The sequence below is a fragment of the Heterodontus francisci genome, chromosome 48 (assembly GCF_036365525.1).
Source record: "Heterodontus francisci isolate sHetFra1 chromosome 48, sHetFra1.hap1, whole genome shotgun sequence".
Classification (NCBI taxonomy): Eukaryota; Metazoa; Chordata; class Chondrichthyes; order Heterodontiformes; family Heterodontidae; genus Heterodontus; species Heterodontus francisci.
In genome coordinates, this window is record NC_090418.1 from 13,394,827 (window position 1) to 13,409,927 (window position 15,101).

Here is a 15,101-nt window from a genome sequence, read left to right on the forward strand (position 1 = left end):
TCTGGAATGCACTGTCTGAGAGTGTGGTGGAGGCAGTTTCAGTGAGTGTTTAGGATCTGGAATGCACTGTCTGAGAGTGAGGTGGAGGCAGGTTCAGTGTGTGTTTAGGATCTGGAATGCACTGTCTGAGAGTGTGGTGGAGGCAGGTTCAGTGAGTGGTTAGGATCTGGACTGCACTGTCTGAGAGTGTGGTGGAGGCAGGTTCAGTGAGTGGTTAGGATCTGGAATGCACTGTCTGAGAGTGTGGTGGAGGCAGGTTCAGTGAGTGTTTAGGATCTGGAATGCACTGTCTGAGAGTGTGGTGGAGGCAGGTTCAGTGAGTGGTTAGGATCTGGAATGCACTGTCTGAGAGTGTGGTGGAGGCAGGTTCAGTGAGTGTTTAGGATCTGGAATGCACTGTCTGAGAGTGTGGTGGAGGCAGGTTCAGTGAGTTTTTAGGATCTGGAATGCACTGTCTGAGAGTGTGGTGGAGGCAGGTTCAGTGAGTGTTTAGGATCTGGAATGCACTGTCTGAGAGTGTGGTGGAGGCAGGTTCAGTGAGTGGTTAGGATCTGGAATGCACTGTCTGAGAGTGTTGTGGAGGAAGGTTCAGTGAGTGTTTAGGATCTGGAATGCACTGTCTGAGAGTGTGGTGGAGGCAGGTTCAGTGAGTGTTTAAGATCTGGAATGCACTGTCTGAGAGTGTGGTGGAGGCAGGTTCAGTGAGTGTTTAGGATCTGGAATGCACTGTCTGAGAGTGTGGTGGAGGCAGGTTCAGTGAGTGTTTAAGATCTGGAATCCACTGTCTGAGAGTGTGGTGGAGGCAGGTTCAGTGAGTGTTTAGGATCTGGAATGCACTGTCTGAGAGTGTGGTGGAGGCAGGTTCAGTGAGTGTTTAGGATCTGGAATGCACTGTCTGAGAGTGAGGTGGAGGCAGGTTCAGTGTGTGTTTAGGATCTGGAATGCACTGTCTGAGAGTGTGGTGGAGGCAGGTTCAGTGAGTGGTTAGGATCTGGAATGCATTGTCTGAGAGTGCGGTGGAGGCAGGTTCAGTGAGTGGTTAGGATCTGGAATGCACTGTCTGAGAGTGTGGTGGAGGCAGGTTCAGTGAGTGGTTAGGATCTGGAATGCACTGTCTGAGAGTGTGGTGGAGGCAGGTTCAGTGAGTGTTTAGGATCTGGAATTCACTGTCTGAGAGTGTGGTGGAGGCAGGTTCAGTGAGTGTTTAGGATCTGGAATGCACTGTCTGAGAGTGTGGTGGAGGCAGGTTCAGTGAGTGTTTAGGATCTGGAATGCACTGTCTGAGAGTGAGGTGGAGGCAGGTTCAGTGAGTGGTTAGGATCTGGAATGCACTGTCTGAGAGTGTGGTGGAGGCAGGTTCAGTGAGTGTTTAAGATCTGGAATGCACTGTCTGAGAGTGTGGTGGAGGCAGGTTCAGTGAGTGTTTAGGATCTGGAATGCACTGTCTGAGAGTGTGGTGGAGGCAGGTTCAGTGAGTGTTTAAGATCTGGAATGCACTGTCTGAGAGTGTGGTGGAGGCAGGTTCAGTGAGTGTTTAAGATCTGGAATGCACTGTCTGAGAGTGTGGTGGAGGCAGGTTCAGTGAGTGTTTAGGATCTGGAATGCACTGTCTGAGAGTGTGGTGGAGGCAGGTTCAGTGATTGTTTAGGATCTGGAATGCACTGTCTGAGAGTGTGGTGGAGGCAGGTTCAGTGAGTGTTTAGGATCTGGAATGCACTGTCTGAGAGTGTGGTGGAGGCAGGTTCAGTGAGTGTTTAGGATCTGGAATGCACTGTCTGAGAGTGAGGTGGAGGCAGGTTCAGTGAGTGTTTAGGATCTGGAATGCACTGTCTGAGAGTGTGGTGGAGGCAGGTTCAGTGAGTGTTTAGGATCTGGAACGCACTGTCTGAGAGTGTGGTGGAGGCAGGTTCAGTGAGTGTTTAGGATCTGGAATGCACTGTCTGAGAGTGTGGTGGAGGCAGGTTCAGTGAGTGTTTAGGATCTGGAATGCACTGTCTGAGAGTGTGGTGGAGGCAGGTTCAGTGAGTGTTTAGGATCTGTAATGCACTGTCTGAGAGTGTGGTGGAGGCAGGTTCAGTGAGTGGTTAGGATCTGGAATGCACTGTCTGAGAGTGTGGTGGAGGCAGGTTCAGTGAGTGTTTAGGATCTGGAATGCACTGTCTGAGAGTGTGGTGGAGGCAGGTTCAGTGAGTGTTTAGGATCTGGAATGCACTGTCTGAGAGTGTGGTGGAGGCAGGTTCAGTGAGTGGTTAGGATCTGGAATGCACTGTCTGAGAGTGTGGTGGAGGCAGGTTCAGTGAGTGGTTATGATTTGGAATGCACTGTCTGAGAGTGTGGTGTAGGCAGGTTCAGTGAGTGTTTAAGATCTGGAATGCACTGTCTGAGAGTGTGGTGGAGGCAGGTTCAGTGAGTGTTTAAGATCTGGAATGCACTGTCTGAGAGTGTGGTGGAGGCAGGTTCAGTGAGTGTTTAGGATCTGGAATGCACTGTCTGAGAGTGTGGTGGAGGCAGGTTCAGTGTGTGTTTAGGATCTGGAATGCACTGTCTGAGAGTGTGGTGGAGGCAGGTTCAGTGAGTGTTTAGGATCTGGAATGCACTGCCTGTGAGTGTGGTGGAGGCAGGTTCAGTGAGTGTTTAGGATCTGGAATGCACTGTCTGAGAGTGTGGTGGAGGCAGGTTCAGTGAGTGTTTAGGATCTGGAATGCACTGTCTGAGAGTGAGGTGGAGGCAGGTTCAGTGAGTGTTTAGGATCTGGAATGCACTGTCTGAGAGTGTGGTGGAGGCAGGTTCAGTGAGTGTTTAGGATCTGGAATGCACTGTCTGAGAGTGTGGTGGAGGCAGGTTCAGTGTGTGTTTAGGATCTGGAATGCTGTGCCTGAGAGTGTGGTGGAGGCAGGTTCAGTGAGTGTTTAGGATCTGGAATGCACTGTCTGAGAGTGTGGTGGAGGCAGGTTCAGTGAGTGTTTAGGATCTGGAATGCACTGTCTGAGAGTGTGGTGGAGGCAGGTTCAGTGAGTGTTTAGGATCTGGAATGCACTGTCTGAGAGTGTGGTGGAGGCAGGTTCAGTGAGTGTTTAGGATCTGGAATGCAGTGTCTGAGAGTGTGGTGGAGGCAGGTTCAGTGAGTATTTAGGATCTGGAATGCACTGTCTGAGAGTGTGGTGGAGGCAGGTTCAGTGAGTGTTTAGGATCTTGAATGCTGTGCCTGAGAGTGTGGTGGAGGCAGGTTCATTGAGTGTTTAGGATCTGCAATGCACTGTCTGAGAGTGTGGTGGAGGCAGGTTCAGTGAGTGTTTAGGATCTGGAATGCACTGTCTGAGAGTGTGGTGGAGGCAGGTTCAGTGAGTGTTTAGGATCTGGAATGCACTGTCTGAGAGTGTGGTGGAGGCAGGTTCATTGAGTGTTTAGGATGTGGAATGCACTGTCTGAGAGTGTGGTGGAGGCAGGTTCAGTGAGTGTTTAGGATCTGGAATGCACTGTCTGAGAGTGTGGTGGAGGCAGGTTCAGTGAGTGTTTAGGATCTGGAATGCACTGTCTGAGAGTGTGGTGGAGGCAGGTTCAGTGAGTGTTTAGGATCTGGAATGCACTGTCTGAGAGTGTGGTGGAGGCAGGTTCATTGAGTGTTTAGGATGTGGAATGCACTGTCTGAGAGTGCGGTGGAGGCAGATTCAGTGAGAGTTTAGGATCTGGAATGCACTGTCTGAGATTGAGGTGGAGGCAGGTTCAGTGAGAGTTTAGGATCTGGAATGCACTGTCTGAGAGTGTGGTGGAGGCAGGTTCAGTGAGTGTTTAGGATCTGGACTGCACTGTCTGAGAGTGTGGTGGAGGCAGATTCAATTGTGACTTTCAAACAAGAAGTGGATAAGCACAGAAAAAGTAAGATTTGCAGGGCTACAGGGGAAAGGCGGAGGAGGAGGCTGAGCTGAATTGCTCTTGCAGAGAGCCAGCACGAGCTTGACAGGCCGAATGGCTGCCTTCTGTGCTGTAACCATTCTATGGTTCTACAATAGGGTGGTGGAAAGAGATGCAATGGTGGATTTTAAAAGGGAATTGAATGAATTCCTGAAGGAGAAAGGGTCGCAGGGACCTGGGGGAAAGAGCAGGAGAGTGGAACTAACTAGAATGTGCTCTGCGAAAGAGCCAGCACAGGCTCGATGGGCCAAATAGCCTCCTACAGTACTGGTCTAGTTTAGTTTAGTTTAGAGATACAGCACTGAAACAGGCCCTTCGGCCCACCGAGTCTGTGCCGACCGTCAACCACCCATTTATACTAATCCTACACTAATTCCATATTCCTACCACATCCCCACCTGTCCCTATATTTCCCTACCACCTACCTATACTGGGGGCAATTTATAATGGCCAATTTACCTATCAAACCTGCAAGTCTTTGGCATGTGGGAGGAAACCGGAGCACCCGGAGGAAACCCATGCAGACACAGGGAGAACTTGCAAACTCCACACAGGCAGTACCCGGAATTGAACCCGGGTTGCTGGAGCTGTGAGGCTGCGATGCTAACCACTGTGCCACTGTGTCTATTGTGGCACGTCCTTCCACGACTGAACAAAGATTGATGGTACTGGAGTTAATTAGTCATCTCCACCATGGCTGCTTTAGATCATACATCTGTTCCCCTGGTTACCTTTCCTCCTGCCAGTGGAAACACTTTCTCCTTATTTATTCTGTCAAAACACTTCACAATATTAAACACCTCTATTTTTCCATTAACTGTCTCTGCTCTCAGGGGAAGAATCCTAGTTTCTCCAGAGAGCTGAAATCCCTCATCCCTGGTCCCGTTCCAGTAAATCTCCTCCGCACCCTTTCCAAACACCTTGACATCCTTCCGAAAGTGTGGTGCCCAGAACTGGACGTGTTCCTCCTGCCGGGGCTTAACCCAGTGAATCTTACAGGTTTAGCCTAACCTCCTTGCTTTTGTCGTCATAAAGCCCAGGATCCTGTATGTTTCAACTGCTTCATCAATGGATTCTGCCAGCATTCAACAATTTGTGTACATATTCACCACCCTCCCCGCCCCAGGTATCTGTTCTCCTGCGCCGCCTTTGGAATGGTACCATTTGGGTTTACGTTGCCTCTCCTCATTCTGTCCACGGAAATGCATCCCTTCACCCACCTCTGCACTAATTTTCATCTGCCAGCTGTCTGCCCATTTCATCAGTCTATGCCCTCCCGAGGTTTGTTGCCATCTCCCTCACTGTTGACTGCTTTGGCTACAAGACTGCTGCGTTCAGCCCATGGTAAAGCAGGGCAGATTCAGCAACATGGGAACAGGATTGAGGGATTAAAGGGCCTACTCACGTTGCTTGTGTTCCTATTTTGTGGAAAGGGACAGCATTAGACAATACTGTCAGTCGAGGTGGTTCTGCACGGGGATTAAGGTGACTTACAGGAGCTGTAGACGCATCAGGTCAAGTTCAACCCCTCCCTATCCCACTAGATGTAGATTCACTTGAATAGAAGATCCTTCACTGTATCCGTTCCCCTTAGAGCTGCTGAATAGACCTAAGGTGGGTTACTAATGGTCAACAACCCATTGCCATTCTCTCTTAGCGTCAACACTGCAGCTGATGAAAGAAGTCGTCACTTCCAACTTTATCTTCATCCTCAATGAAATGCCTCCAGCTGCTTTCAGCCTGGGCCACCCCGAAGAATAGCTGACACCGACCACGGCCCAGATCCTGGGCGTGGATCAGGATCCACTCACCTCTCTGCCCGCTCCACCCCACCTTCACCCCTCCTTGAGAATCACTGAGGCCCCCACTGTCGAGCGGACCGAGTTAAACAGATGTTTGGCCAGCGGCTGCTCGGAGGGAAGAGGGATGGGGAGGGAGAATTTGAGAAATAGAAGCTGGAATAGGCCATTCTTCTAAACTGCAGAGAATATCAGCCTAGTCTACTCAATCTCTCCTCATAGGACAACTCTCCCACCTCAGGAACCAATCTAGTGAATCTCCGTTGCACTGTCTCCAAGGCAGGTCATAGAGTAGACTCTTCTGTTAAATCTCCCCTCAATCGCCTTTGTTCTGAGGACAGCAAAGATAGCTTTTCCAACTGAACCTTGCAACTAAAATACTCCATACAGTCCATTGAGTCGATTACAGCACAGAAGGAGTCCATTCAGCCCATCGGGTCCAGGCTGGCTCTCCACGGGAGCCGTGCAGTCAGTCCCACGCCCTGGCTCGATCCCCGTAGCCTATTTCTCTCAGGTGGCCGTCCAACTTCCTCGTGAAGTCATTGATCATCCCCGCTTCCACCACCCTTGTGGGCAGAGAGTTCCAGGTCATTACCACCCGCTGTGTAAAAAAAAAAAAAGTGCTTCCTCATATTTCCCCCTGCATCCCTGGAACCATCCTGGTAAATCTCGTCTGCACCCTCTCAAGGACCCTCAACTCCTTCCTCAAGTGTGGTGAGCAGAACTCGACGCAGTACTCCAGTTAGGGCCTAACCGGAGCTTTATAAAGGTTCAGCATGACTTTGCTGCTTTTGTACTCAATTGCCTGTATTTATGAAGCCCAAGATCCCATATGCTTTACTAACCACTCTCTCAATATGTTCTACCACCTTCAAAGATCGATACACATGCACCCCCTGAGCTCTCTGTTCCTGCACACTCTTTAGAACTTTGCCATTAAGTATATTTTGCCTCTCCCTATTCCTTCTGCCAAAATGCAAAAGGAGATTTACCCTGAGCTAAGGAATTATTCTTGCCAGGCTTGCTCCCCTGACATGATCTGATATAAGACAGTTTAATAGGACTCTCTTTACTGTCGTCCAATCGGGTAACAGCCTGCTCGCTGTCCAATTGGCCATGAGAAGGTGGGACGTCATGAGGATGGGCGTGTGGGGCAACCAATAGTGGGCGTGAGGGAGCGTTGTGGGGGGTGGGGGGGGGGGCGGCGGGGCGATTTGGCTGTGGAATAACCATGTGATGAAAGCTCCCGGAATACATCCAACCGGAGTTGGCAACACGACTTTCACCTCAATGAGCACAAAATAAAATTTGGGGACGCATCTGTTCTTCAGCTGATTTCAAATGTGACGGGTTAAATTAACCTGCGGGAGCTTTCTTTTGGCAATCGTTGTGACCATACTCTAGCCAGCTTTGGAAACAAGTCGGGGGAGGGCGCAGGGCCCGTTGTAAATGATCAAACTCCAGGCTTTGACGTTCAGAAAACTACCTTCTGCAAAAATTGATGTTGCTCCCTCTCAAAATGGACCATGATGCCACGGCTTGCATCTCTTTGTATTATCAGTTCCCCCTCTAACATCGTGCACTGGAGCAATCCGTATCAAAAAGGAGGGCGGAGAGCAATGCAATGAGGGTGCAGACTGGAGATTTGGGTCATGTCAGCTCCCGGCCTGTAACTATCACTTCATCTCATGTTCGATCATTAAACAGTCTGAGGTAAGCACAAAGCCTGGTGGGAATCCGAGCCAGAATGAAAGAAAGAAGTTGCATTTATATAGCGTCTTTCACAACCTCAGGGCATCCCAAAAGTACTTTAAAAGTGTGGTCGCTGTTGCAATGTAGGAAACGTAGCTGCCCATTTGCGCACAGCAAGCTCCCACGGACAGCAATGTGATATTGACCAGATCATTGGTTTTAGTGATGGCGGTTGAGGGGTAAATATTGGCCCCCCCCAGGATACCAGGCAGAACTCCCCCCTACTCTTCTTCCAATAGTGCCCATTGGATCTTTTATGCCCCACCTGAGAGGGCAGATGGTGCCCCGGTTTAATGCCTCATAGTAAAGACTGCGTCTCTGACTGTGCAGCACTCCCTCAGTACTGCACGGGGAGTGTCATCCTGGCTTACGGGCTCAAGCCTCTGGAACAGGGCTCAAATCCTAACCTACTGAGATGCACCTTATTCAAGTCCCAGATTATTCGAAGTTAGTTCCTCTCTTCTGGGTGATTGCCAGGGGCACTATAACTGGGCCCAGTGTACCTGTCTCATGGGAGGGGGAATCGGACATCATTCTGCCTCCTGGTTGCCTCAGGATGGCACCTCAGGATGGGAATGAGGTTTCCCTAGGGTGGGATGGGGAGTGGGGAGGTCAAGGTACCAGTGGGACACTGGGAGAGCCATCACCTTCACAAGGGGAGTATGAAAACATGAGAGAAATTGCTGAAAAGGATGTAAACTGGTGTGTGTTTTGCCACAGCTGTCATCGTCCTGGTGTTCGTGCTTTGCTGGCTGCCGTTCCACATCGAGCACAACCTCTTTCTGCTGACGGCGGGCAGCGCGGAGGTGTACACAGTCCGTCAGTACCTCCATGCCGTCTCCTTCGCCCTCTTTTACCTCAGTGCCGCCATCAACCCCGTCCTCTACAACCTCATGTCGGCCAAGTACAGGACCGCCGCGGGGAAGCTGCTGGGGCTGAGGCAAGCTGAGGAAAGCAGGAGGAGGAGGAGGAGGAGGATGAGGAGGAAGAGGACGCAATCTCCCCCAGGCCGCAGCAAGAGTGGCCAATGCTGCCCGGGATCCGAAAGTGTCGTCTGAAAACGAAATCAACCGGACAGGCCTGGCAACACAAAAGCGGGTCAAAATACAATCTCAAATGTCGCCGAGGTCATTCTGTCCTGAAATTAACGTCGTTACTTTTCGCAGTATTCTGATTTAACATGCAGAAGTTGAGAGAGGAAATCAGGCCATTCAGTCCATCCTGTATGCTGCTTCCCCTCCCTGCGAGCAAATTGTTCCAAGCATGTTTTCCCACCCTCTTCAACCCCTTTTCTCTTCATTCACATATCCCACCTTATCACGAATCATAGAGGTTTACAGCACAGAAGGAGGCCATTCGGCCCATCGTACCAGTGCCAACTCTTTGCATGAGTTATCCAATTCATCTCATTCCCCACCCCCACTGCTTTTCCCCACAGCCCTGCACATTTTTCCCCTTCGAGTACTTACCCAATTCCCCTTTTGAAAGTTACTATTGAATCTGCTTCCACCGCCCTTTCAGGCAGCGCGTTCCAGATCACAACAACTCCCTGCGTTAAAAAAATTCTCCTCACCACCCCCCACCCCGGTTCTTTTACCAATTATCTTAAAACTGCGTCCCTCTGGTTACCGACCCTCTTGTCACTGGAAACGGTTTCTCCTTATTTACTCTATCAAAGCCCTTCATGATTTTGAACGTCTCAATTAAATTTCCCCTTAACCTGCTCTGTTTTGAGGAGAACAATCCCAACTTCGGCAGCCTCTCCACATTAAGTCCCTCATCCCTGGTACAATTCTAGTAAATCTCCTCCGCACCCTCTCCAAGGCCTTGGCATCGTTCCTAAAGTGAGGTGGCCAGAAAAAGACACAAAACTCCAGCTGAGACCTAGCTTTCGTATGTTAGCATAGGGACAGGAAGAGGCCATTCAGCCCATCTAGCCTGTTCTACCATTCTTGCCAATGGCTGATCTGTATCTGTATGGCTTGGCTCCATATCTGTCAATACCCTGAACAATGATACATAGCCTCTGTGCAAACCTTTAATCCTGGAAGTCAATGCTGCAGCCTTACAACTCTGTACGAGGAAGTTTCAGAAGTTTCCCGCCCTGTGTTCCAAGTCTCCCCCATTTCATCTTGTATCCATCGCCCCTCTTTCTTGACCCCTCAACTACAGGAAGCAGACTGCTTCTATCTACCCCGTCTCATCCTTTCATAATGTTAAACATTTCTATCACACTATGAGCCAGTTTCTCTTCTGACGCTCAATTTGATAACAGGGCCACTGGGTGGACATTAGCATGTAACAGTGGTCCGGATGAACAAATTCTATTCTACAAAGGGAGCTATTTTTCCCGGATACTTTATACACTAAAGAACTTTCAGGGTGGACAAGATATGGTTTTGGGCCGAAACGCTGGTGTAGCCCTTGTTTTAGTGCAAGACGCCATCTTGGTAAAGGAGTTGAAGCTTGCACTAGGACAGCAGCCTGGAGGCATGTTAAGCAGCTGATTGCCATTTAATTGGCCTGTTAGCGTTCATTTAAGCGGCTGCATGGCATTTTGTTGGATAGAGCTTCTATTAACACCCTCTCCTAACAGTGAACAGCCGATTAGAAGTAAATTAGTCGTTGCTGAGGATTATGAGTACTACTTAAAGGAATGTCACCGTTTACTCTTCGTTTGCTCCTGGAGGTATGAAGAGGACTTTCGAAACATATCGGGAGTCTTTCTAGGACACTTTGTCAAGACTCCACATCACTTTCAACATTTATTTAGGAATTTCTCGGAGGACCTCGTCCGAGGTCAAGCCTCTGGGCAGCCATTCCTAGTGAAAGTTTCAACTCCTTTACCAAGATGGCGTCACGCACTAAACAGGGGCTAAACCAGCACTTTTGCTCATCTTGCCCACCTTGGAGGCTCTTTAGCTCCTGAACACACCATCGAAAATCGTTCCCTAAAAGATTACATGGGCAATTCCCATTATAAATATGGACATCGTAAATTATCACAACAAAATTGACAGGATGCGGATGTAAGAATTTTAATATGTCGTGAAAAGGTATGCCGCAACAAGGCCCCCTTTCATTTGCCGTCTTTCGAATGAGACATTAACCTAAGGGCCCTCACCTCCCCCCCCCTCCCTCCCCCCCCCCGCATCTGCCATCTCAGGTGAAAGATCCCACGGACTCTATTTCGAAGAAGAGCAGGGAGAGTTCTCCCCTGTGTACTGAAGTCCATATTTATCCCTTAAGCAACATCGTTAAAACAGATTATCCGATCATTATCACATTGCTGTCTGTGGGAGCTTGCTGTGCACAATTGACTTCTGCATTTCCTACATTATGACTTCACAAGTACTTCATTGGCTATTGTCCGGCCAAGTAAAGACATATCCAATTCCTACTTTCAAGATACTGACTTTATTCAAGATGGACTCCTTAAAATGGACTTTACCTTTTAAAAAATGGTGGACAATGCTGCAAAAGATGGCCTCTGAAGGTCAGATGACCTAGCCTGTGTATTTGAATACTGTCTCACTGTCTTGTTAAGGAAAAATGCATACATTCCAGGTTAAGAAGTATCAATTACACCGATCCTGAAACTATCAAGAGACATTCTTAAATTGAATGGGTTCTTCTGAAACAAAGAAGGTGTGAAGTAGCCACATCATAACAGGATTATATTCATCCAGACATTAATGGATGGCCATAGATTCCACATCCTGGCCCATTGTGTGGTCACACTTGGGGAGAAAAACCATGTGTCAGGTCACAGAAATGCTAAATTGTGACCTTAAAATGTAACCCTCTGGCTGGAGAGAGAGGGAGATCACAAGAACATCACTGAAAAGCAGTTCAGTCAGTGGCTGTGGAAAGAAGTCCAGCCAGGCAAGGAAGGAGCCCTGCTGCTAATTCTACACCTCAACTTGGTGCAGCAGGGAACTGAAAGTGACCACAATCTCCAATCTGAAATCTGAACCACCAGAAATCTACAACACCTTAACAAGTCAAGACTACAAACAATCCAGGCCTGCATCTTTAAAAAGAGGCTGTTCTACTTAGAAGATTCAACAGGTTTACTGGAAACCATGAACACCTACCACACCTTCAACCCTTGCCCTAGGCCTTCTATCTGACTTCTCTTGAGAGTGCATGTGAGAGTTAATGTGTGTGTGAGTGGTGTTGCGAACATTTTAGGGGCTGAATATTGTTCAGTAAATTGTCAATCTTCTGTTTTAATCCTACAAGAAAACCTGCCACAGTCTGTTTATTTGGCAAGTAAAACATTCAGGGATTAATCCATCATTTTAAACAAAACACGATTGTGATCAGTTTGGAGGTGAACATTGGAACCACCCACACCCCTTACCACCTGTCAGTAACAATATTCTGAAGTTGTGAAAGATGCTATAGAAATGCTAGTCTTTCTTTTTCCTTTTTAATTAAGAAATTGTTTGAACCTTTTGAAGAGTTGATACGGGATGATAGCTGTATCTCTTCTCCAGCTAGTTTAACTCTAATCATTGAGTAATTATATCCTTCACTTCTTTTTCCAATACACGACACTAGACTTGAGACCGGGTTTTGACTTAACCTGCCTGGTGAATGGAAACAAGAATAAACTTGCATTTATATAAGAGCCTTTCCCGATTTCAGGACGTCCCAAATAACTGTGGCATTTTTTTTCTGGCAAAGTCGCTGTAATGTAGGAAACGTGGCAGCCAATTTGTGCACAGCAAGATCCCACAAAATGCAAAGCGATAATGACCAGATAATCGTTTCAGGATGCCTCGGAGAACTCCCCCCCCTCCCTCCCCCACTTTGAATTAGTGTCACGGGTTACTTTACGTCTACTTGAGGGGGCAGACAGGGCCTCCCATTCATGCCTCATCCGAAAGACAGCACCTCCAACAGTGCAGCTCTCCCACAGTACCACACTGGCTGTGTCAGCCTGGATTCTCAGCTCAGTTGGCTGCAGTGACACATGAACCCACGACCTTCTGACTCAAATAATAGAATTCTACCCACTAAGTCGCCACTGATACAATTTTTATAAATTCTTTCATGGGATGTGGGCGGCGCTGGCAAGGCCAGCATTTATTGCCCATCCCTAATTGCCCTTTATAACTGAGTGGCTTGCGAGGCTGTTTCAGAGGGCAGTAAAGTGTCAACCACATCGCTGTGGGTATGGAGTCACATTTAGGCCAGACCGGGTAAGGAAGGCAGATTTCCTTCCCTAAAGGGCATTAGTGAACCAGATGGGTTTTCACGACAATCGATGATAGTTTCATGGCACCATTACTGAGACTAGCTTTCAATTCCAGATTGTTGTTAATTCGTTGAATTTATTCATTAATTGAATTGAAATTCCATCTGCTGCTGTGGTGGGATTTGAACCCGTGTCCCCCCCCCCCCCCCCCCTTTTTCCGGGGATTAGCCTGAGCCTTTGAATTACCAGCTCAGTGACATCACCACTAGGCCGCCATCTCGGTAATAGTGGGGATGGGTGGGTTCAGGTGGACCAATCGGTTTACACTCCCCCCCCACCAACCCCCCCCCAACCTCCCACGCCATCGGCCGCCAGAGAATTGGGAATGTTTTCTCAGCTTCCTGGTCAGTGGCGCGCCCCGGCCCAACGCCATCGAAAGCAGAGTTTCACGTTTCCTCTTTGGCGGACCCTTGCTGGGTGCGAAAGCAGCTGGATGCATTTGACTGCATCGCGGCAGACACTGCAGCAAAGAGAAAGAGGCCATTCAGCCCTTCGTGCCTGCGCTGACCCCCGATAAGTCCCACTCTCCCCCTGCTCTTTCCCCATAACCCGGCAACTTTTTTCCTTTTCAAGTATTTATCCAATTCCCCTTTGACACTTTATTATTCATTCTCACCGCATTCCACACCACAAATCCACTGCACTCTCTGGCAGTGCATTCTGGATCACTGTGTAATATAACTCTGCGTAATATTATTTCTCCTGACATGTTGCCAGCCTATTAAAACGATTCAACATTCACAAATTAGCAATGCCCTTCAAAGAACACAGAAACTAGACATGTGACAGGAACCAGAGCAACACTTACTGCGAGCTCTTGACAAGCTAAATAGGACAGGTGAAAATCTTCCTGGATTTCTCAGTGCGGAGGCCAGCATCTCCTTAAAACACTGAAGAACCCTTGTCACCATCAGTATGGGCATACAATGCCCAAGGAGATCACAGGTAACCTTTCACAATCATGTGCTTTATTTAAACCTTTATCTTCCTCTCCACATCTCTGCGATTCAGCATTAATGAGGATCAACCATGCAATTTCACACCCCAGTATGCACTCTACACAGTACAGGAACTGATACTGAGAAACATGGAAACAGTACAGGTACCAACAACAACTTCTATTTATATAGCGCCTTTAATATAATAAAACATCTTCAGGTGCCTCATGGGAGCACTAAAAAAGCAAAATCTGACCGAGCCGAATAAGGAGATATTGAGACAGGTCAATATTTGGTCAAAGAGGCTGGTTTCAAGGAGTGCCTTAAAGGCAGAATGGGGGCGGAGAGGTATAGGGAGGTGGTCCAACCAGGTGAGAAAGGGGTCTAGGGGTTCCGTCTCAGCCTTTTCCTGGTTTGACCGTAACAGGGTTTAATTTTTAAAACACCATGTTTTTAGCTTCCCCTCAGTGAATCCTTGTTCACTGCTCTCCAACTGTAACGGCAAAGAAATCAACTAGACACGTTTTCTTAGATTTAAACAAGAAAGGTGTACGTTTATTAACCTTAAAACTCTAACTCTAAAACTACTAAAAATACGCAACACAACCATGCACACGCGATAAACACACACGCAGATAGAGAAATGAAAGGAGAAAGAATCAAGGGGAAAGGTTTGAAGCAACAGCTGGAGTTCATTTGCTGTCTTTTGAGTTCAATGTAAAGTCTTTGGTTGCAGTTAAATCTTGCCGTCTCGTTGGGGCCCAGTACACACTTTCAAACTCGTCTCGACGGCTTTCTGTCTTCTTGAAATGCAGTTGCAGTTTTTTTCTTTTCGTGGGAGAGAGACAGAGACAGGGAGAGATGCTCTCTCTTCAAGTTCGGTTGCAGTCTGATTTTTACCTATGTCGTAATTCAAACCGAACCTGGGCCAGCAGGCCAGTCATGTGATTAGCTCCTTTTTTAGGACAACCTGCCCGGCGAGGTTTTGTGGATTCTTTCAATCTTAGTAGACATCCTTGGTAGGGGCTGGAATGCTGACTTGCACAAGTTCACTGTCTTTTGATCAAAATCCATTTGGTTAATTGAATCAGGGAGCAGTTCCATTGTCTTCTCCAGGTAACTGTATTTTAGAATGCAAATATTTCCAGTCACTGTCCTTTTAGAATGCAGGTGCAGCCATGTTTTCTGTCCAGTAAGAGTTTGAAATTAATGTTCTATATGATTAAATTAATGTGCTTCATTCTTGGCAGGCGGTGTTTTCATCACAGAGGGAATTCCAGAACTTAGGGCCCAGGCAGCCAATGAAGGCACAGCCACAATGGTGGAACGATTAAAATCAGGGACACTCAAGAGGCCAGAATTGGAGGAGCGCAGAGATCTCAGAGGATTGTGGAGCTGGAGGAGGGATGAGGCCATGGGGGGGGGGGGAATTTG

General features: G+C 48.1%; 1 protein-coding gene across 1 annotated transcript in view; it reads left to right on the plus strand.

The window, feature by feature from the left end:
* Positions 1-8,521, plus strand: part of LOC137357475 (growth hormone secretagogue receptor type 1-like) — a 31,727-nt gene extending 23,206 nt beyond the window's left edge. The window contains exon 2 of the mRNA XM_068023820.1: positions 8,184-8,521. Coding sequence (XP_067879921.1) covers positions 8,184-8,521 — 338 coding nt within the window. The remainder of the gene's footprint in view (positions 1-8,183) is intronic.
* The last annotated feature ends 6,580 nt before the right edge of the window (positions 8,522-15,101 follow it).